The sequence below is a fragment of the Emys orbicularis genome, chromosome 9 (assembly GCF_028017835.1).
Source record: "Emys orbicularis isolate rEmyOrb1 chromosome 9, rEmyOrb1.hap1, whole genome shotgun sequence".
In the NCBI taxonomy this organism is placed as follows: domain Eukaryota; kingdom Metazoa; phylum Chordata; order Testudines; family Emydidae; genus Emys; species Emys orbicularis.
The window spans coordinates 78190062-78213931 of record NC_088691.1 but is presented as its reverse complement, the minus strand read 5'-3'; the positions used below and the strand labels follow the sequence as shown (position 1 = coordinate 78213931).

General features: G+C 41.7%; 1 protein-coding gene across 1 annotated transcript; it reads right to left on the bottom strand.

Moving 5' to 3' along the window:
- Window positions 1-1180: 1180 nt before the first annotated feature.
- LOC135883444 (mast cell carboxypeptidase A-like) lies at window positions 1181-22962 on the bottom strand. The gene is made up of 11 exons (XM_065410559.1): window positions 22834-22962; window positions 22670-22745; window positions 20504-20628; window positions 15936-16038; window positions 15185-15286; window positions 13577-13678; window positions 12433-12543; window positions 7964-8054; window positions 7579-7784; window positions 3878-3962; window positions 1181-1598 (listed from the first exon to the last, which is right to left on the bottom strand). The coding sequence occupies exons 1-11, from the start codon at window positions 22902-22904 to the stop codon at window positions 1411-1413; spliced, it is 1260 nt and encodes a 419-aa protein (XP_065266631.1). The 5' UTR covers window positions 22905-22962; the 3' UTR covers window positions 1181-1410.
- Between the last annotated feature and the right edge of the window lie 908 nt (window positions 22963-23870).

Genomic DNA, 23870 nt, shown 5'->3' with positions numbered 1-23870 from the left:
CTTGTCTCTCTCTTATAGCTAATACTTCAGTAACAAAGCGACTGAAAACATGGACAACATGGACATACTGAGGGAACAACTCCCCCTGCTGTTACTGCACTTGGCTGCATGTCCTCAGTGATTTGTTCCTAGCATATCACATTCCTGCTCCACTAGTTGAGATCCTGGGGTGCCAGGGTATAGAGCACTGCAGTGAGCTGTATGCTCAGTACTCATTTGATCTGATTTCTTCTACATTTACTCTTGTGTTTGTGTTGGCTTCCTGTATGTGGATGACTGTTATGTCTCCCCAACACAGACACCATGCTGGGTGGACAGCTGCAGGGAGGCGGGGGAGTGTCTCAAAGCTGATACAGTTTACTCATTGTTTTTGAAGTGCTGCCCTTCCATCGACCAACCAAATGCAAACCAAAATAGCCCAGAAATCTTACATTGCCTGAGGCAGCATTAACTCTCAATGGGATATTCATGTGGTTATTCACAGGGCCAACAGGGGATGGTGTTGGTGAAAGCATCTTTGTCCCAGCTGTTCCCTCTCAAAACCCAAGGAGCTCGGTACTCCTGGTACACCAGTGTAACAGTTTCCACTGTGTCCCATGCTGGGGAGATGATTCTCCCTCACTCCAATAGTGAGGGGGCTCCACTCCACCTAGGGTGACCAGATGTCCCGATTTTATTGGGACAGTCCCGATTTTTGGGGCTTTTTCTTATATAGGCACCTATTACCCCCCCCACCTCCTGACCCGATTTTTCACACTTGCTATCTGGTCATCCTAACTCCACCCACGTTGGATTTTCTCCATTCACCTAAGTGGAGGGAATCGGCTGGGCCCATTAATCTAACTGTTTTATGTTCATAGTAGACTAAAAATCTAATCCATGAGGGGTGGGTTCCTATAGCCCAAGGCGCAAAATAAAATACAGGAAATCTGGAATTGGAAGTGAAAGATTAGTTGACTTTTTTTGTAAATTAATGTAAAACAGGTGCCCCAAATGCTCTGTATCCCAATTTCCTCACCTGTAAAGGGGAGTTGGACATTTTAAAATTTCCAGAAAAAATGGGGGAAAATGTCTTTTTAAAAATGTTTTGTTTTTTTCAACCAGTTCTAGTAATTAATGGATTTCAATGGGACTATTCATGTGCTTAAATTTAGGCACATGTTTAAGAACCTTATTGAATCTGGGCTAAAGAATGAGAAGTGCTCTTATGCTCAATATTAGTGTTATTCTTGAACTCAATTTCTGTTGGCTTATTTTAAAAACTTGTTTATTGGTTTGTAAATATCAGCGGTAGGTCAGCAAATGCTATTAATAGGTACTGTTTTTTCTTCTATGGGTTGAAAGTGGCTCTGAAGGGAATAAATTTCTAACTATTTGAAAGCAAAATATGCTCTGTGCATATGGCAAGAGTCATGAAGCATAGTTGAGGATATAATTGGCAATAGACTTGACTGCCAGCATAGTCTCCTTACAAGTTGACTTTATCTTAGATTCAGGGAGGAGAAAACCATATCTGCCCTTGTCACGGAGCTCAAAGACGAAGGAGTATTTGATGCCCTCATCATAAGCCCAGTCCACAGAGCTACCAGAAGTAGGGTCTGTAAAACATACAATATTGGCATAATTAGTTGGTACTACAGAAACATAGTGACAGGAGAAAAGGGGCAAAAAACCATTTTAAATTGGAGGGTATGTGTGTCAGAGGGATGGGGAGGTCATTGAGATTATTATTATTGTGTATATAGCACCATAATGTGCTAGGCACTTAGTAGTCAAGCATGAGGACAAGGTCCCTGCCCAGAAGAGCTTGCAGGAGTATGTATTAGACTCGTATGTAAAAGGACTTAACTATATGAGGGGAGGATCTGGCTCAGAGATTTTACTTCATTTCCTGTGTTGTTCTTTTAATCTAAAATAACGGTACTTTTGACCAAAAGTATATGGCCATTCATTGAATATGGGAAGTGTAACAATAGGATGATATCTAAACAAAGAAAAATTCATTCAGAGATAGTGAAGAAGTCCTTCTGTCTAAAAAGAATTTAAAACAAAACCAAATGAAAAGGTATAGTGTCTACTTATGGGAAAGTGGGAGGCTACTCTTCCAATAATGATAAGAGGAAGAATTTGGGTCACAATTTTTATGGAAATACTGTAGTATTTTTATGGAAATATTGTTGAAGATAGTGGCAGGAAAAGGTCTGATTTTTCTAACACTGGTGGAATGAGTGACAGTTTCAGTGTTTACTGTGTTGTTTTCCACTGGAACTGGGCAAGGACTTAACAGATAGATGCTTAAAAAGCATCATGTGCCAAAACAAGCTTTCTATTTGAAAGATATAATCTCCAGAGCAAAATCATAAGTCACATAGTTCAATGTACTACCCTCTGTTTTCATGCAAGACCATGTAATGTTTTGATTCACCAGACTGAACGAGGAGCCTAATAATAAGGAACCCTATTCTCAAAACCAGGCTGACATCTTCATAACAAGTTTGCTAATGCTGATGACAAGAATACACACTTAGCAAACAATGGTAGGTTGGCTTACATGCTGTAAGAAAACAAAATCAGCATTTGCCAAATAAAAAGGATAAAACTAATGTTGATTTCAAGCTTCTAAACTTTTTTACAAACAGTGGAAAGTTACATAAAAAAGAAAACCTATTTGGATACTTGACAGTGTCCCACTAACACGATCCATGTTCCTTATGGTGGACAGGCTTGCAAAATTGACATTTTAATTCCAATCATTACCATAGTAAATGTAAATAATAAAACAAGTAAACAGCCCACTTGAACTGTTGGCCTCTGCTGTTACAGCCTAGAAGTCCTTTGTATTTTTTTTAAAAAAGCTTTTGCTCAGTGAATTTATTTGCCAAGGGTGTTTGGGTTCTCTCATTTACTATGCTTTAATTTGCAAACTTAAATGCTAGCAGCATATAGTGAAATGTCTTTCCTGGCCAAAATACATTTTGGATCCTGAATCTTGCTGTAAAATTACATTTGGCTACCTCACATCTTTGCATGACAATTGTGCACTAAACCGGCTCCTTTTTGGGTGATCAAAATATTGGTGAATTTGCATTCTTTATTATAATTTTTGATGTAATTTTCCACTCTTCTTCTCAGGTAGAGACAAACATGGCAAAACCTGGCCTTCATGCTGTATTTCTTCCATCAGATCCAACTATAGATCTCACAAACACTGCACAATTGTGTCTGAGAGAGCTGGACCAGAGGAACATACTGTCCTTTACATGGGTCTTTCCCATGTAGGAGAGAAGAAAATCCTTATCTTCCAGTGGGTAAGGCACATTAAGTGGTGTGTGTGTGTGTGTGTGTGTGTGTGTGTGTGTGAGAGAGAGAGAGAGATGGGGCAGCAAGATAAGGCACATTAAGTGTGTGTGTGTGTGTGCGTGCGTGTGTTGGCTCCCTTTGATCCCTTCTGCCTTCTTGGCTATCAGAGAGTTTACCTTGCTCCAGAAAATTTTCCTCTGGAGGGATTACTATGAAAGCAGGAAAGTTCATTTAATTAAAGTTAAAGCTGATGGGGTTAATACTAATGTCCTACAGGTTTGATTGGACAGAGAGTAGCCACCCCACACTTCCTGACCATCCCCTCCCCAGCTACAGATTTAGCATCTCCCCTGCGGTCAGGGAAGGGAGTGAGGTATGGTATGCAGAGGCAACACTCCTCACTGCCTTGACCTTGCCAGCCCCCAGTTGGGAGTCTGCCAGGTTTTATTCCCTCTCTCTTTGGAGGTGGAAGGGGCAGCAAGTCCCTGTATTACTAAACATTTTTGGTATGAGTGGTTTGTGTTCATAACGAGATGCAATTGAATACATGTAAAAGAAAATGAATTCAGATACCTACAGATTAGAGTGGCCGATGCACCATATTCGTATTTTGTACCATACAGGCTGGATAAAGCTTCCACGGCTGCCTTAGCAACTTCAGTCTGGTTTTCAAAAGGAAGAATGAGAGAGAGTGAAAAGGAGAGCTAGTTGTTTGGAGATTTAAATACGTTGAGCAAATGCCATGAAAGCATATTTGTTTGGTGAACAAAGTCTGTCTTCTTAACAATTAGAACGTGCCTGCCTCTTTCTGCCTGTACTCTCAGAGAACATTACATCATAACTATGGAAAGATACATTGGCTCTTATGTGTAAAAGTTGTTATTGGTAACTAGGGGCTCAGTCCTGCACCTAGTGAAATCAACAAGAGTTTTGCTATTGATTTCAGCAGAGCGGGATTGAGTTTCATCTCCACACATGGTATCTGGCAGGTGATACAGTAAGAATGGGGGTAGATTACATTATTCTACAATTTTTGAGAAGTCGTCTGCTTCAGAGATAAAATGTGCTATTTATTATGTATTTTGATGTGCTGAATTCAAATATGACAATTAAAACAACTGATTGGCTACTGTTTCTAAGATATTTAAGTTTTTACATTTTATGTCTATGTATATTGTGTAGATAGTAGAGTTTTAATCATAAATTGTAAACCTAGGTCTTTTCATGTGTTTATGGTTGCTTTACATGATAATATTTCATGATAAGATTTACATGATAAGATTCCACTGCTGTAGTCTGGAGCCCAACAGCTCTGCCTTACTCTTGGGTAGTTCCAAATCCCTGACAAGGTCATTCAGTTCACCTTGTGTTATGAGGTGTGGTTCAGAGGAGGAGGATGGGAGAAAATGTGGGTCCTGTGACATTGATGGTTCAGGACCAGAAGTTTCATCCTCTTCCTGTTCCTCGTCTGACTCAAGTGAGAATGATTCTGGTGCATCAGGAACCGGCAGTCCTTCTCCGTGGGGTACTGGGCGTATAGCTGATGGAATGTTTGGATAATGCACAGTCCACTTTTTCTTCTTTGACACACCTTTCCCAACTGGAGGCACCATGCAGAAGTAACAATTGCTGGTATGATCTGTTGGCTCTCTCCAAATCATTGGCACTGCAAAAGGCATAGATTTCCTTTTCCTGTTCAACCACTGGCGAAGATTTGTTGCACAAGTGTTGCAGCATATGTGTGGGGCCCACCTCTTGTCCTGATCTCCAATTTTGCAGCCAAAATAAAGGTGATAGGCTTTCTTAACCATAGTGGTTATACTGCGCTTTTGTGATGCAAAAGTCACTTCACCACAAACATAGCAGAAGTTATCTGCACTCTTCACACAAGTACGAGGCATCTCTGCTCACTTTGGCTAAACAGAAATGTGTCCCTTTGCAAAATCAAACACTGACAAATAAGAGAGCATGACACTGTATGATTTCTAGAGCTGATATAGGGCAATTTGTTCAGCAGAGTGATGTAAGCTTCGTTATGATTGCATCATCCATGACTTCTAGGAATAACATGATGCAATTCATATAATGTATGACGCAATACCAGCTTCATTGTTTTGCCTAAAAAGCAAGTACTGTCCAAACCCAGTCATAGATTTATTCATAGATCCAGTCAAAGATGTATTTTAGTCATTTCTGGTTTAAATTGAGATCCCTTCCCTTTATAACTCACTTATCCTCCGCCATTCGCAAGTCAAGGGTCGTATATACTGACCCAATAGCATATCTTGAAAACTAGAGCCAATCAACAATTTTAAGCATCATTTTCGTTCTCAGTGACCCAGAATTAGTAAAGTTTGACTACATTTATTTCAGAAGCATTTTGGCTGTAGAGCAGTGTTACAAATTAAGTTCAAAGCAAAAGTGGCCAAGGAAATGGTCATCAAGGAATCACTTATTCTGTGGCATCATTCAGTAGCTTTTGGAAGAAGGATTACAAAGATTGAGGGGCTCGGTAATTGGATGAGGATCCTTTTGTATTACTCCAGTTCTGCATTGGTGTTACTCCTTTGGAGTTAACTTGGAATAAAACTGCAGTAGTGCCTCAGGCCTAAATCACTGGTTTGAATGTGGCACAAATTGGTAGAGTAGTGAAAGATTAGACATTTGTTGTTGTTTAGTGGCAAGTTTTATTTTTCATTTGGTGGATTTAGGATATTTCCTATCGTGTCCAAACCACAAATGCCATTGTGGCAGTCTTACTTGAGAGGTTAAGGACTCAGAAAGCAGGCCTCTATCCCTATCGAGGAGCTTGCTCTAGATCAGCCCATCACCTTTCTAAATTCACTTAAGGAACAATTACTATAAAATCTGATATTTAACAGGAGATGATCACCTGCATCTGGCAAACAGAGAAATGGGGCAAAAGCAGCTAATAAAAAGGTCCAGCCAATCTAATAATCATGGCTTTGTTGTTGGATTGCCTAGCTAAGCAAGCAGCTGAAGGAGACACTTACATTGGAGGGTTTGGTATATATATATATATATATATTTTCTTTATTGGGTGGGCATTTAGAGAGGGTGCAGTTTGGAGCTTGTTAAATTTGACAGTGATCCGGTAAGAAAAGGTTGAGTTTGGCTGCAAATGTAGAGAGGGGTCTGATCTCCTCCTCTGAGGTGCTGATGGATGTCTGTGTAGATAATAGGAGCAGAGCTGGTTGGATAATGGGGAGGGAGAAAACCACAAGTAACTTGAAGTTGTGTTTATTCCACATGTTTTGAAAAGAAATGTTTTTGATTATTTGAAATATTTCACAATATTTGTTGAAAACAGAATATGGAAAAAACTAAGTTATCTTATTTTCCCTATTTCTCCCTCTTTCCACCTTTATTTCCTTCTCCTATTTTGCCTCTAAAAAAGAAAAAATACTAAATTGAAAAGAAAACAAGAAAAAGAAAAACTGACTAAATGTTTCATTTTCCAATTCCATAAAAAATATAAGCAAATAAAGATGTGAAAATTTCACATTTTAATAAAAGTCATTGATTTTTTTTAAAAGTTTCAGTTGAAAAATTTTCACCAGCTTTAAATGGGAGTTGAAGGCACACAAGAACCCATGTGAAGGTCTCAATAGCTAAGGGCATGTCTACATTACGTGCTGGATTGATGGGCAGCGACTGATCCAGCGGGGGTCGATTTATCACCTCTAGTCTAGACACAATAAATCAATTGCCGAGCGCTCTCCCATCGACTCCGGGACTCCACCGGAGCGAGAAGCACAGGTGGAGTAGACGGGGGAGCGTCAGCCGTCGACTTACCACAGTGAGGACATGGTGGTAAGTAGATCTAAGTACACCTCTACCCTGATATAACACGAATTTGGATAAAACGCGGTAAAGCAGCGCTCCGGGAGGGCGGGGCTGCGCACTCTGGTGGATCAAAGCAAGTTCGATATAACGCAGTTTCACCTATAACGCGGTAAGATTTTTTGGCTCCCGAGGACAGCGTTATATCGGGGTAGAGGTGTACGTTGACTTTAGCTACGTTATTCACGTATCTGAAGTTGCATAACTTAGATCGAACTCCCCCCCGCCAGTGTAGACCAGGCCTCAGATGACTGGATTCATAGTTTCCAAAAGTTTACATGAGTAAGCTACCCAAGCTGATTCTGATTTCATTTATCCTGGTATAAATCATGAGTAGCTCTGCTGAAGTCAGTGATGTGTGAGATCAAATTCAGCCCTTACAAACTCATCATGGGTCTATTTTTCTCTACATACCAGTTCATTGTGATTAGGTGCTTTATGGAAAGTATAGCCATAAGGGAACACCAGCATCTGAGAATAAGCATGGATGGTCAGGTACGCCTTGATGGAAGATAGGTGGTTACGAATGAAGGTGGCAACAGCTTTAGTCTCATCCTCTGACTCTGGTGCAGGTCCATAGTAGATTTCATCACATGGGTCATCTGAGATGAAACCAGTAGCTGCAAATAAGATTTGTATTCACAGTTTATCATTATTTGAATTACAGCCTAAATTTAGTTAAGTGTTAATTGGAATATTAAACTTCTTCATTTTCATTGACTGACCAATTTACCCACATCATCAACCAACTCCTGCTGATTAGTTTTAATATCTTCTTTATTTTAGTTAAATTACTTACTGCCCCACGCAGCAGCAAAGTTCCTGTTCAGGTCAGTACCAATGCAGTTGGTGCTGGAGTTTTTGGAACGGTTCTTTCTCCACATGCGATCCTGCAAGACAAAATGATTAAAATATTTAAACCTCATCTTCCTTATTTTCTCAGATTGGGCACATTGTGAAAGGTAAAAATTGATTCAGAACTTGTCTAAAATCTACATGGTTAACAGGAGGACTTTCATCTTTAAAATAAAAGACAATACCAGTCAAAGGAAAAGCAGTCCACTGGGAATGCACAGCTAATTAATTTTTCCTGTGTCAGTCTGAGTCTCCAAAGCATGAACTGTACCTCAAGTCTACAATGTGTTAGCAAAGAACTGAACAATTAGAACAGGCATTTTTCTTCCCATTTGCTTGGATTTCAGTTCCCAGCTGGCTGTATATGATGGTTTCAAGTAACTATAAACACAGGGCCTGATGTGACTGCAGATAAAGTACTGAGAGCTGCAGAGAATACAAAGAGAAAGCGTCCTGTTCTGATCTTAGAACAATCTATCATATTTGAGAAGCAATGAAGTAATTATTAATGGGTGAAATTCATATATACCCCCTGCTCCATGTAACCCATGTAATCAAGCTTGTATAGGGGCAGGGGATAGAATCTACCCCGCACAGCCAGTCCATGGACTGCAACACAGCGCGGCCCCCACTGTTGTCTGAAGAAGGGGCACAGCTTTTGGTGTCCCCTATGCATGGGGTTGGGGCAGTTGGATTGGTGTAAGTGTGGATCAGGTATCGCCATCCCATTCCAACGTAAATAGTATTCTCTGCACCAGCCTATTCAGGGCCAGCGTAGAGCCCCACTATGATTAGCAGAAGATGCAAAGGACTGGCTGTGTTACCTCTTCATCCATTTCCCCATCTCCACAAAAGGTCAATGAGGGACTTATATGGTATCAAGGACTTTGATCAAGCCCTCCTACTTTACCTGGGTTAATTTTATCCTAAGGTTTTGGTAGTGACATGAACTAAAAATAAAAAACCTATGATCCTCCATATGGAAAATGATGTGATTCTCAGTCTTGAACAAGAACATAAAAAAGCCATATTGGCTCAGGGCAATGATCTGTGTAGCCCTGTAGCCTGTCTTCTGACAGTGGCCGGTGCCAGATGCTTCAAAGGAAATGAACGGAACAGGACTATTTTGAGTGATTCAGTTCCTGTCGTCCAGGCCAAGCTTCTGGCAGTTGGAGGTTTAGGGACCTCCAGAGCATGGGGTTGCATCCCTGACCATCTTGGCTAGTAGCCATTGATGGACCTATCCACCATTAACTTATCTAATTCATTTTTTGAACCCAGTTATACTTTTGGCCTTCACAATGTCCCCTGGTAATGAGTTCCACAGATTGACTGTGCATTGTATGAAGAAGTACTTCCGTTTGCGTGTTTTTAAAGCTGCTGCCTATTAATTTATTCAGGTGACTCCTAGTTCCTGTGTTATGCGAAGGGGTAAACAACACTTCCTTATTTAATTTCTCCACAGCATTCATGATTTTATAGACCTCTACCATATTCCCCCCTAGTTGGTCTCTTTTCTAAGCTGAACAGCCCCATTCTTTTTAATTGCTCCCCATATGGAAGCTGTTCCATTCCCCTACTCATTTTTGTTGCCCTTCTGTGTACTTTTCCCAATTCTAATACATCTTTTTTGAGATGGGGTGACCAGAACTGCACACAATATTTAAGGTGTGTGTGTACCATGGATTTATATAGTGGCATTATTATATTTTCAGTCTTATTATCTATCCCTTTCCTAATGGTTCCTAATATCCTAATAACAACTAGATCTTCCTTGGGTGGTAACAGTTAACTTAGACCCCATCATTTTGTGATAATTTTTTCCAACGTGCATTACTTTACACTAGAGGGAAGTATTGGCAATCTAAGGGAATCCTGGATCTATTAAACAGTTTGTTACAGTATTGTACTCTAAGAACATAACATAAGAACATAAGAATGGCCATACTGGGTCAGACCAAAGGTCCATCCAGCCCAGTATCCTGTCTACTGACAGTGACCAATGCCAGGTGTCCCAGAGGGAGTGAACCTAACAGGTAATGATCAAGTGATCTCCTGCCATCCATCTCCAACCTCTGACAAACAGAGCTAGGGACACCATTCCTTACCCATCCTGGCTAATAGCCATTAATGGACTTAACCTCCATGAATTTATCTAGTTCTCTTTTAAACCCTAGTCCTAGCCTTCACAACCCCAGGCAAGGAGTTCCACAGGTTGACTGGGCGCTGTGTGATAAAGAATTTCCTTTTATTTGTTTTAAACCTGCTGCCCATTAATTTCATTTGGTGGCCCCCTAGTTCTTATATTATGGGAACAAGTAAATAACTTTTCCTTATTCACTTTCTCCACACCACTCATGATTTGATATACCTCTATCATATCCCCCCTTAGTCTCCTCGTTTCCAAGCTGAAAAGTCCTAGCCTCTTTAATCTCTCCTCATATGGGACCCGTTCCAAACCCCTAATCATTTTAGTTGCCCTTCTCTGAACCTTTTCTAATGCCAGTATATCTTTTTTGAGATGAGACCACATCTGTACGCAGTATTCAAGATGTGGGCGTACCATGGATTTATATAAAGGCAACAAGATATTCTCCATCTTATTCTCTATCCCTTTTTAATAATTCCTAACATCCTGTTTGCTTTTTTGACTGCCGCTGCACACTGCGTGGACAGAGAACTATCCACAATGATGCCAAGATCTCTTTCCTGATTAGTTGTAGCTAAATTAGCCCCCATCATATTGTATGTATAGTTGGGGTTATTTTTTCCAATGTGCATTACTTTACATTTATACACATTAAATTTCATTTGCCATTTTGTTGCCCAATCACTTAGTTTTGTGAGATCTTTTTGAAGTTCTTCACAGTCTGCTTTGGTCTTAACTATCTTGAGCAGTTTAGTATTGTCTGCAAACTTTGCCACCTCACTGTTGCCCCCTTTCTCCAGATCATTTATGAATAAGTTGAATAGGATTGGTCCGAGGACTGACCCTTGGGGAACACCACTAGTTAACCTTCTCCATTCTGAAAATTTACCATTTATTCCTACCCTTTGTTCCCTGTCTTTTAACCAGTTCTCAGTCCATGAAAGGATCTTCGCTCTTATCCCATGACAACTTAATTTACATAAGAGCCTTTGGTGAGGGACCTTGTCAAAGGCTTTCTGGAAATCTAAGTACACTATGTCCACTGGATCCCCCTTGTCCACATGTTTGTTGACCCCTTCAAAGAACTCTAATAGATTAGTAAGACATGATTTCCCTTTACAGAAACCATGTTGACTTTTGCCCAACAAGTTATGTTCTTCTATGTGTCTGACAATTTTATTCGTTACTATTGTTTCAACTAATTTGCCCGGTACTCATGTTAGACTTACCGGTCTGTAATTGCCAGGATCACCTCTAGAGCCCTTTTTAAATATTGGCGTTACATTAGCTATCTTCCAGTCATTGGGTACAGAAGCCAATTTAAAGGACAGGTTACAAACCATAGTTAATAGTTCTGCAATTTCACCTTTGAGTTCTTTCAGAACTCCTGGGTGAACGCCATCTGGTCCCGGTGACTTGTTCCTGTTAAATTTATCAATTAATTTAACAAAACCTCCTCTAGTGACACTTCAATCTGTGATAATTCCTCAGATTTGTGACCTATAAAGGACGGCTCATGTTTGGGAATCTCCCTAACATCCTCAGCCGTGAAGACTGAAGCAAAGAATTCATTTAGTTTCTCCGCAATGACTTTATTGTCTTTAAGTGCTCCTTTTGTATCTCGATCGTCCAGGGGCCCCACTGGTTGTTTAGCAGGCTTCCTGCTTCTGATGTACTTAAAAAACATTTTGTTATTACCTTTTGAGTTTTTCGCTAGCTGTTGTTCAAACTCCTTTTTGGCTTTTCTTATTACATTTTTACACTTAATTTGGCAGTGTTTATGCTCCTTTCTAGTTACCTCACTAGGATTTGACTTCTGCTTTTTAAAAGATGCCTTTTTATCTCTCACTGCTTTTACATGGTTGTTAAGCCAATGTGGCTCTTTTTTAGTTCTTTTACTGTGTTTTTTAATTTGGGGTATACATTTAAGTTGGGCCTCTATTATGGTGTCTTTGAGAAGTGTCCATGCAGCTTGCAGGGATTTCACTCTAGACACGGTACCTTTTAATTTCTGTTTAACTAACCTCCTCATTTTTGCATAGTTCCCCTTTCTGAAATTAAATGTCACAGTGTTGGGCTGTTGAGGTGTTCTTTCCACCACAGGAATATTAAATGTTATTATATTATAGTCACTATTTCCAAGCGGAATAATAACTTCAAGGTCCTAGAGAGATGTTTTTATTTTAAGTGGGGATGTAAAATCTTAATGACTCTCAGACACTAAAATAGGTGAGCGATAGAAAATAACTAAATGTGGGTAGTACTTGAGTCCAGCTCCAGACATAGCCATCAATGTTGAACACTGGGAGAACATAGAAGTTCAGACTGTCCAATAGATGTGTCATGATCTTGTCCTTCCCATAGGTCCTGGCTGCCTGTAAGAGAGAGACACGTACACAGAAGTATGGTTAGTGCAGTGGTTTTCAAACTGCAGGTTGCGACCCAGTACTGGGTCGCGGAATGTAAGGTACTGGGTCGCTGTGGCTCTGGTCAGCAACGCTGACCAGGCCATTAAAAGTCCCGTCGGCGGTGCTGCTCGGCTAAGGCAGGCTAGTTCCTCCCTATTCTGACACCGCGCTGCACCCTGGAAGCGGCCAGCAACAGGTCCGGCTCCTAGGTGGGGGGCCATGGGACTCCGCACGCTGCCCCCACCTCGAGCACTGCTCCGCACTCCCATTGGCTGGGAACCAGCCAATGAGAGCTGGGGGCGGGGCGGTGCCTGCGGGCGAGAGCCGCATGGAGCCGCTTGCGCGCCTCAGCCTAGGAGCCGGACCTGCTGCTGGCTGCTTCCGGGGTGCGGTGCGGACCACGGTGCCAGGATAGGCAGGAAGCCTGCCTTAGCACCCCCTCTGCACCTCTGACTGGGAGCCGCCCAAGGTAAGCCCGCATCCCAACCCCCTGCCCCCAGCCCTGAGCCCCCCGAAACCCAGAGCCCCTTCTTGCACCCCAAAACTCCTCATCCCCGGCCCCACCCCAGAGCCTGCACCCCGAGCCCAGATCCTTGAACCCCCTCTCATACCCCAACCCCTTGCCCCAGCCCAGAGCCCCCTCCCATACCCTGAACCCCTCATTCCTGGCCCCACCCTTTTTCAGATCCTGCTTCTCTTACTCCACCCCAACAACAGCCACATCTGAGAAAAGGGGCAAGTCTCCAATCTGGCTTTCTTCTCCTCTCCTACAGAACAGTTATTACAGTCTATGAGGTATCTTTCACATTCCATTTAATTGCTGGGGAAAGGATATTTAGCTACTCTTGGTGGAGCACCCACCATAGGATACAAGTAGTACTCTGTGATAAGTGAGCATGGCTAGGCTACATAACTCCATACAGCAAAGGAAGGAGGCCAGGATATAACCCCTAGCAAAATTCTGGATGTGGACTATCTGAATAAGCTCATGTTTGCTCACCTGCTTCACAAACCACTGGCAGAATGCAGGTGAGATCCATTCTCGTGCATGGATCCCACAGTCCATGAAGATGGCCTTCTTCCTGCCGCTCTCCTTCCCAACCTGCTCAAAGACAAAGATGTTACTCTTCTTCATTGTGGAGCTATTCCTCTGTTAACTGGGCCCAGTAGAGCCCACAGTGACACTTCTACAAGATAAAACATGCCCCTCTTAGCCTGTGGCCCTTTGAGAGAACTTTACAGAAAAAAAAAGTATCCAAAGTAGTGAATGCTGCACTTTATATTTAGAACATTCAGATCTGATATGAATAGTGATGCCATGAAACCTGCCCCTCTCTTCTGTATGGTAGAAGGAAAATGTCAGTTTAGTTACCTACTATGGAGCTTGCAGCTATATAACTACTATGATCTTGTTTTCTTTTATGGTTGCTTTAAATATCACATAGACTATTGTCTGAAGAAGCAACTGCCATTTCGTGAGACATGAAACATGCTGCTGTCTCATGAAGACTTTACTATTTTTTGTTTTGATTGTTTTCTCTTAACCTACAGTAAGTCATTCACGTTGAAAGTATATAGTTTTTGTGTGCAGAAAACTTATCGAGTGTTAAAAATGTGGTCTGCAAACTCATTTATTTTGCCCCTAGTCTAAATGGGGTAACTGAGATTCAAGACTACTGGGCTTTTAAACCATGGGTATTTTGTGTATGGCTAGAACCCAGTTCACTTTTATACTGGCTGCAGCATTTCTCCTCTGACACAGAATTGAAAAGCCTTGATGGGAAATGTTATTTCAAGCAGGATTAACTCCTTATTGGATATCCATTGCCTCAGTATGAGACACAGAAAGTGGCTGGGCCTCTCTTCCACTTCTCTTTCTCTCAGCAACAGAGTCCCTGCGCAGGAGAGGAGTTTCTCCATGGTCCCAAAAGAGGAGGGAAATGCTATGAGAGCAGCACTCCATCCTCACCCCATGGGTGTGATCCATGAGATTTGAGCCCTTCTCACAGAAGTCTTGTCTAAGTAAGGCTTACAGGATTTGGCTCTAAATGAAGACCCACTGATCTGTGTATTTTGGTAGATCTTTTGTTAGGTATTCAGCATCTAGACCAGGGGTCGGCAACGTTTGGCACGCGGCTCGCCAGGGTAAGCACCCTGGTGGGCCGGGCCAGTTTATTTACCTGCTGATGCAGCAGGTTCGACCGATCGCGGCCCCCACTGGCCGCGGCTCGCCGTCCCATGCCAAACGTTGCCGACCCCTGATCTAGACCATATTTAAGGGACCATAGCTAATGTACTCAGTATTGGCTTATATCTGTCTGTCCAGGTCCTTTTACCACAGACATCACTGCAGTATCCAATCTGCCTCTGCAAACCCTATATCTCCATTGCTATTTCCCAACTGCAGTGTCAGTGTTAAATCTGGTCACTCTCTAAGGCAATATGTCATCTAAATGTGTTTCTTCATATTAGCATTGGAAATTTAATAAATTGGAGCAGTATTATTTATGTATGATGCTGTTTTCACCTCTACTTAATTAATTGGTAAGATATTTGAATATCTGAACCACTCTTCATGTGCGTAATCTCACCGGAAAGAAATGCATACCTTAAGGAGGTACATAGGTTGCTTTTCAAAAGTATTTCCAATCTGGATGCGGGAGACCAGTTTTGGATAAATTTTAGCAATTCTAGAAGTCCAGGCAGCAATCTAGATTAATAAATTATGTGCAGTTACTGAACAAGTTTTGGATTAAATATGATTCACAATCAAAGGGAGACTGTCTCTGCTTACAGTACTGATTCAGGAAAGCATCCTCATTCAGGGCAGCATGTAATCACATGCTTACCTTTAAGCCAGTAGGACGTAAGCACATGCTTTCTTGTTTTCTTGATTCAGGGCTCCATTTGTCTCAAAGGGTTAAATGTCCTTTCCCCAACCTGAGTAATTTGGCTGGCTGCTTGGGTTATATACAGGGGAAAATCGAAGCAATCTCATTTCCCCCTTCCCTCTTCAAGGCTTCAGGGGAGCTGCAGAGATGCTCCTTGGTGGCTACTTGGAAGCAGGAATGGCCTCTCAATAATTTCTCCCTGTCCTCCCATTCCCTTTGTGCAGAGGGATTTGTATGGTGGCAGATTCTCTGATCCCACTTCTCCCCCACAATGTCCCGTTCCCAAACTCCATTGCACATGATTAACCCACAGGGATGGGGCCCCATTCTGTGCAAAAGGTGTACACTTTCTCTGTGGCCTTTTCAAATCCTGCTGGAGAGGCCTCTACAAGTCTTGCCAAAGAGACCTCTGCAGCTGTGACGGGGAGGCCAGGATTTGCCCATAAATCCGTAAGCTTTGTACCATACCTTGTCCCAGTCATTGTATTTTGTGTAACTGTGTCTGCCAGTAAAATTCCTCTTGCCATCAAATTGTTTTTCAATCTCTTCTTGCAGGTTATGCAATAAAATTCTACAATACAAAATAATACATATATATGCTGGCTGGTAAAGAAAATATTAATCACATTCAATAAGTCTGTCTAAGGCAGTGATTTTCAACCTTTTTTCATTTGTGGACCCCTAAAAAATTTCAAGTGGAGGAGCAGACCCCTTTGGAAATCTTAGACATAGACTGCAGGCCCCCAGGGGTCTGTGGACAACAGATTGAAAACCAATGATCTAAGGTACTTATAAGGCCCATTGGCATAGCCTGTGAGCACCTCACAGACTTTAATGGGTTTATTCTTACAACACCTCTGTGAGATAGGGAAGAACTATCCCTATTTCATAGATGGGGATCTAAGGCACAGAGATACTTTGGCCTAGTCTATACTAGAAAATTAAGTTAGTTTAACTACATTGATGAGGGGTATGAAAAATCCACGCCCCCAACCAGTGTTGCTAAGCCGACCAAAGTCCTTGTGTAGATAGCATTAGAAGAATTCTTCTGTCAACCTAGCTACCACCTCTGTACCAAACAACATCCAAGAACCATCCAACATCTATGCAGTCATCCCTTTCACGCAACCCCCACCAACACTGATTCTAACAACAGATGCCTCTCTAAGGGTACGTCTTCACTTACATCCGGGTCCGGATGTAAGCAATCGATTTTCTGAGTTCGATTTATCGCGTCTGGTTAAGACGCGATAAATCGATCCCGGATCGATCCCGGAAGTGCTCGCCTTCGACGCTGGTACTCCAGCTCGGCGAGCGGAGTACGCAGCATCGACGGGGGAGCCTTCCTGCCGCGTCTGGACCGCGGTAACGTCGGACTAAGGTACTTCGAATTCAGCTACGTTATTAACGTAGCTGAATTTGCGTACCTTAGTCCGAAGTGGGGGGGTTAGTGTAGACCTGGCCTAATAGGATGGGAAGCCCACCTAAATCACCGCAAAATCCAGAGCAAGTGGTCTCTCATGGAATTGGTCCTCCATAACAATCTTTTGGAACTAAGAGCTGTCAGAAATGCCTGCACACACTTACTCCCTCTCATCAGAGAGACTCAAACAAAAGTTGTGACAGACAATATAGCAAGGAGTCTGGTGGCACCTTAAAGACTAACAGATTTATTTGGGCATAAGCTTTCGTGGGTAAAAAACCCACTTCTTCAGATGCATGGAGTGAAAATTCAGATGCAGGCATTGTATAATGACACATGAAGAGAAGGGACTTACCTCACAAGTGGAGAACCAGTGTTGACAGGGCCAATTCGATCAGGGTGGATGTAGTCCACTCCCAATAATAGATGAGGAGGTGTCAATTCCAGGAGAGGCAGGGCTGCTTTTGTAATGAGCCAGCCACTCCCAGTCCCTATTCAAGCCCAAATTAATGGCAAGTAGAGGACGGGCGCTAGGGGTCGAGAGCTGAGAAAGCGTTGTTCTAAGTCAGCCGTAAAAATGTTGGCATACTGTGGGGCCATGCAGGTACCCATAGCAGTGCCACTGACTTGAAGGTATAAGTTGTCCCCAAATCTGAAATGGTTGTGGGTGAGGACAAAGTCACAAAGCTCAGCCACCAGGTGTGCCATGGCCTCATCAGGATACTGTTCTTGAACAGCTTGTAGTCCATCCTCATGTGGAATATTGGTGTAAAGAGCTTCTACATCCATGGAAGATCACCAATGCATTGTAGTTTCCTCAGGAAGTCGGTGGTGTCTCGAAGATAGCTAGGAGTGCTGGTAGCATAGGATCTCGCTCTGTCAATCTGTTTCCTCACTTCCCCAGGTGGGTATTGTAGTTTTAAGAATGCTTGATAAAGATCTTGTAGGTTTTTGTCTGTCTGAGGATAGTGGCCTGTAGAAGCTCTTTACACCAATATTCAACAGTTTCCACCCCACCATCAACCTCAGCCTGGACCAGTCCACACAAGAGATCCCCTTCCTGGACACTATAGTGCAAATAAGTGATGGTCACATAAACACCAGAATACCGGAAACCTACTGACTGCTATACTTACCTACATGCCTCCAGCTTCCATCCAGGACACATCACACGATCCATTGTCTACTGCCAAGCCCTAAGATACAACCGAATTTGCTCCAATCCCTCAGACAGGGAGAAATACCTACAAGATCTTTATCAAGCATTCTTAAAACTACAATACTCACCTGGGGAAGTGAGGAAACAGATTGACAGAGCGAGACGGGTACCGAGAAATCACCTACTACAGGACAGGCCCAACAAGGAAAATAACAGAACACCACTGGCCATCACATACAGCCCCCAGCTAAAACCTCTCCAGCACATTATCAACGATCTACAACCTATCCTGGAAAACGATCCCTCACTCTCACAGACCTTGGGAGGCAGGCCAGTCCTCACTTATAGACAGCCCCCCAACCTGAAGCAAATACTCCCCAGCAACTACACACCACACCACAGAAACACTAACCCAGGAACCAATCCCTGTAACAAACCTCGTTGCCTACTCTGTCCCCATATCTACTCTAGCGACACCAATCTCCCTGGACATTCTATAACAGATTTAGAAGTAGCTATACTTGAACAAAAAAACTTCAGAAACAGACTTTAAAGAGAAACTGCAGAACTAAAATTCATTTGCAAATTTAACACCATTAATTTGGGCTTGAATAGGGACAGGGAATGGTTGGCTCATTACAAAAGCAGCTTTGCCTCTCCTGAAAATGACACCTCCTCATCTATTATTGCGAGTGGACTACATCGACCCTGATCGATTTGGCCCTGTCAACACTGGTTCTCCACTTGTGAGGTAAGTCCCTTCTCTTCATGTGTCATTGTTTTTGTGGATACAGATTAACACGGCTACCCCCTGATACTAGACATTATAGCGTGCATGTTCTACATATATTGCCAATAGAGTGCCAGATAGCTCTGGGGATGATCTGCATCCTGGAGAGGACTTAGGACTGGATCAGAGCTGGTTTAAGAGTGTCATCCATGAGGAGGAATTTCAGCTTTAGCTCCCAGTTCTTTCGGGACCTAGCTTCCAGCTGGTGGCAAAAGGTGCACTTCTGCTGGATGTGTCCCTCTACAAGGCACCGGATGCAGCAAGAGTGTCTGTCAGTTATGGGAATTGCTTTCCTGAAGGAGAGGGACCTTTTAAAGCCAGGGGAACCAAGCATGCTCCTACGGGGGCAATCTCACAACAAAGGTGGGAAAACCAATCAAAATATTTTTTATTTTTTTTAGAATTGAAGAACGGAAACTTTAAAATACTACAAAAAAGAATGGAAACTCTAAGAAGAACTATAAACGAACACTATTAAATATAACATAAGTGAGTGAACTGGACTGCTACTCGTTCCGTCTCAGGCCAAGGGCGGCTGAGAAGGAACCAAGGGCAGTTGGCCTGCGCAGCGCTAGATAGCCTTATGGCAGAGCATGCGGGAGGGAGGGCGCATGTGTGGGCCAAATGGACTGCTACCAAAATTCTCTGATTAGAGGCACAGATGCGCCTACAGTGGAGCACCCATACTAGATCTAAGGGCACTAAGCATACTGTAGCGTTTTAAGTGTAGAGAAGCCCTAAGAGCCCAAGGTCACATACAAATTCTGTGGCAGAGCAAGGAATTGAGCTTGTGGATTTTCTGAGTCTTAGGCTAGCACTCTAACTACTGGACCATCCTTCCTCTCTCATCAGGTATATTTAATAACATAGTATTATCAAGCCATAGGAAAAACGCCATACAGACTAACTGCAGTAAAGTCCTTGTACTTGGTTCAGAAAGATAACACTCTTCCAGGACATTATTTTTAGTATAGTTGAGTTTACTTCAGACAATGGCTTAAAGCGTTGAAGAAAGTTGTAGGTCTCTAGGTACTCAATCATTCTCTCTCTGCTGAGCCCACTATATTAATAGTGTGTGCTATTTCTCTAGGGTCTTTTATCTGAGGACGTCAAAGCACTTGCACACACTTACGAATTAAGTCTCACTGTGATGTAATTATTATCCTCATTTTACAGATGGTGACAAGCCGATTAACACCCACATTTCCTTTTTTTGTGGGTATCCATCTGAGGACACATTGGGCTTGATTTTTAGCAGTACAGAGCACCCACAATGCTCATCAAAGTCAGTGGGACTCCATGTATGTGTAAGGGTCTGCCCCATGCATCCTTTACAAGATTAGGGGGCTTTGTTGTGTTGTTGGGATTCTATAGCATTAAAACAAATCAGAGAAGTGGTTTCGGTAAACTAAGGTTGATGCAAAATTCTTAGCACTCGGAACCAAAGTAAAATCTAAATCCTTGGACATTGCACAACCCTATACAATGGTATTCCTGTCTAAAGGTTTTCTTGTTTGAGTGGAGTGCAACAGATATGGGATTAATTGAAAGTCAGAGGGACGTGAGCTCCTTAGACAGTTAGGTGTTTCTGAAAACCTCCCCACTGGTCTCCAGACAACTTCCTTTTATTCTCCATTGGGCTAGAATAATTAAGTAAAACTTACTCATATTGTATTTCATTCTGCTCCATGAGGGTCTGGACAGATCTAGACTGATGCGCACTGACATGGAAATCCACCTGCATCTGAGTGACTATATGAGGGGCTGAATCTGGGTGCCAGAAGTCAAGCTGCACAGGGAGAAATTCAAAGTGTCTCATTTTAGTATGTAGTCAAAGTCAAGCGTGCACTTGTGAATGGTGAGTAGTTTAATGCTCAGGAGAACCATTATAGGTCAGTGTTTTGTTTTCTCTTTGAAATAAAGCCCTATTTCTATATATTTCTGAGAATGGAACCATCTCAGAAGTTCGAGTCTGCTATGAAGGACCATTTTTCAACTGCTCTTGAATTGACCATTCATAATTGGTGTAATTTTAGATTATGATTTAAAAATAATATTTTTTCCTAAAATACTCCCTTGAAGGCAAACAGGAGAAGACAACTGCAATTGTATCTTTGCTCCAGTTGACAAAACATGTTTCAGGATACCTACAAACCCGAAGAAAGTGAAACTGGGGCCCCAATGAAAAGGCATTACATGTCTGCTCTAACTCCCATTGGTTTCAATTAGAGCTGGATTAGGAGGGTCCTTCATTTAAAACACACAAGCGTGAATCTAAGATTCATCCCCTGCTTTTATGAAAAGGTGATGCTCCAGTTCTGCTGCTGTTTAGATGTTAGTAGAACTTCTTTTAATATTATAGTAGAAGTCACAATCCTTTTGTTATTGTAGCCAATGGCAAAATTCCCATTCCAAAAAGAGAATGTTGACATTGACTTCAATGGGAGAAAGACCAGGTTCACTAGAAGTTATTATGTAAATGCACAGCATTTCATTTTTATCTGCATAGTTAATAATGTGTTAGGCATTCCAAGATCAACACCTCTTTTTGGAGATGTAGATAGCATACAATTTACATTGCATCATGCTGAAAATTATGGAAACTTTCAAACAATATATTTTTGTAGTCTCCGAAAATATGGTCCAATTTTGTTCAGTATTTTTAAGTGACTTTAGATGTTTTCTTGATGTGGGGAGGAAAAATATGTTTAATTTGAAAAAATTTCCTAGCACTTTGGGGTTATTTTGATTATAAACTGGTGCTTCTTGTTGCTTTTATTTATTTGGATTAATTACAGCAACATAGTTTTTGAAAAGTCCTTAGGTTACACAGTGTGGAAAAGTCAGCTTGTCATGCTGCCACTGAAGTCATAACAGTTCCATTAAAATGTCAATGGAACCCCTGCATGGTTTTCAAAAACTGTTTTACATTTTTGCTTTATAAACATCTTGATCATACATAAACCCAAGGGTTGATATGGAAAGATAAGTGTGCTGAAAGCAGCTGAATCTGCCATATATCTATTTTAGTGCCCTCTTTTCTGAACAGAAACCTTTTTATGCTAAGGTTCACACAAGAGCAACATTTTATGACTGATTTATAAACTTCTCATAGACCCCTAAGTAAAATAGCTCTGGAGTTGCTATAATACTGAAATGCCAGGTACAGTACTTTCTAAAAGGCTCTGTATGTAGAAAACCCTTATGTTAACATAAAGGCCACATAGCAGCTAGAAAATATTTTCCTCTGATTCATTCCATCTGGGAAGAGAAATGGGTTTTCCTCAGAATTGGCATGGGATTTTTTCCCCATTAAATCCATGGATCCCTCAAGATCTCTGTATCTTTGTCCAATCAGCAGAAACTTCCAGTTGGAAATCTGTCTAGTCTGCAAAGAGAAAGAGCTTTTGAATAGTCTAGGACTATGGGGAAGAATTCAGCAGAGCTGCTGCTCTGACCACCTCTGTGGGAGTAGGGGCTTTTTGGGGTGCATTAGTTTACCCTGTGGAGCAGAGGATAGCGTGTAGAGTACTCTGTCTTCAGAAACTTGACTGCAACCTCCATTGAGTTCAATGGCAGCTGTGCATATATATGTTAGTGCAGAATTTGTCTGTGATGTCTTAACTGCTTTATCTGTCTCTAAACTAGATTGGAAGCCCCTGGGGAGAAGGGCTGTGTCTTGTTTAATGTCTGTACAGTCCCGAGCACGTTGTCAGAACTCAATAAAAATATGACATTGTCTTGTAATATAGTGTCATTTAAAAATTTCCACACCACAACATACCAGGTATTGAATAACCAGAACCCAAATCCCCTGTAAAATTTCTCACCTGTTTAATGCTGGCCAAGTACTTCAAGAAGTTCACTTGTTTTTCATTCTGAGGCTTCACACGAAATACCTTTGCACTTCAAAACATAAAGGAAAGAAATGAGTAACAGATCTGAGCATCAAAAATGTTTCTATCCAGGTTCAGTTAAAGCGAGAATGCTCTACCTGTCAAAACAGCGAGAAGAAGTAAGAGCAAAAGTAGCTACAATCAAGCCTAAAGGCACCATCGACTTCATGTTTCTTGTTTCTCTAGAGCAAATACTGTCTGTCAGCTCAGTTCTACTCTGCTTCTTATTGCTCTGTGAGCAACTCACTTCCTCTTGGGGTTTTATTGGATAGCATGAGGTGGTTTTGTGACTTAACCTACATGCATATTTAATGTAATTAAGATTCATATTAATTATTCCAGGCTAGATCGAAGAAGAACACTATGCCTACTTTGTGTGATCATCTGCATTTAACATCTAAAAAAAAGCCCCACAACTGAAGGTTGGTTTGTGACTACATCTTTAGATGTCTGACACTTTTTCTTCAGATAAGTGTTATGTATGTGTCAGCCACTCCTCAGAAATCTAAACTGCCATCAGACAATGTCAAAAATGATGATTAAGATCTGCTTGATTTTTATCCCCATGTCCTTTATCACACATACACATACTGTATCTTATCTGGACCTAGTACTTTGTCAATGGTAGTCTTTCATTTCCATTTCCTGTGTTACTTGTGTACTATCTAACTCTTCCGTCTACAAAACTGCTTACCAATGCTATTACTTCCTCACATTCTCTGCTATCAACTCTGAGCAAAATTCTGCTCTCAGTTACACCACTGTAACTTTAGAGAAAGATTGTAAAATCTTTGGAGCAGGGATTGTATTTTCGTTATTATATGTGTGCAGTGTCTAGCATAGTGAGTCCCTGTCTCTTGTTGGGGACTCTAAGCACTATTGCAGCACAGATAATAAAATCAATAGCTCACATTTGTACAGGTGTAGTTGAGAAAAATCTTTTCCCCATTTTTTCAAATCCAGCCCTTATATAAGCAGGTACAGCTTAACTGATTTCAGTGGAGTTTTGCCTGTTTACACCAGGGCTGAATTTGACCCACTTTCTCATTTTTACCGTTCATGTACTACAGATATGTTTGCTAAATGTATTGTTTGAGTATTCTGTCCAGTTTGACCAGTTTAATGTTGTTTTAAT

Coding starts and splice junctions, on each gene's coding strand:
- LOC135883444 (XM_065410559.1), bottom strand. CDS start 22,904: ATGAAGTCGATGGTGCCTTTAGGCTTGATTGTAGCTACTTTTGCTCTT. Junction 13,679..15,184: donor AACCTATGTACCTCCTTAAG/GTATGCATTTCT, acceptor GTCTTTGAGCAG/GTTGGGAAGGAGAGCGGCAG. Junction 8,055..12,432: donor ATGTCTGGAGCTGGACTCAA/GTACTACCCACA, acceptor TTTGTCTTGCAG/GATCGCATGTGGAGAAAGAA.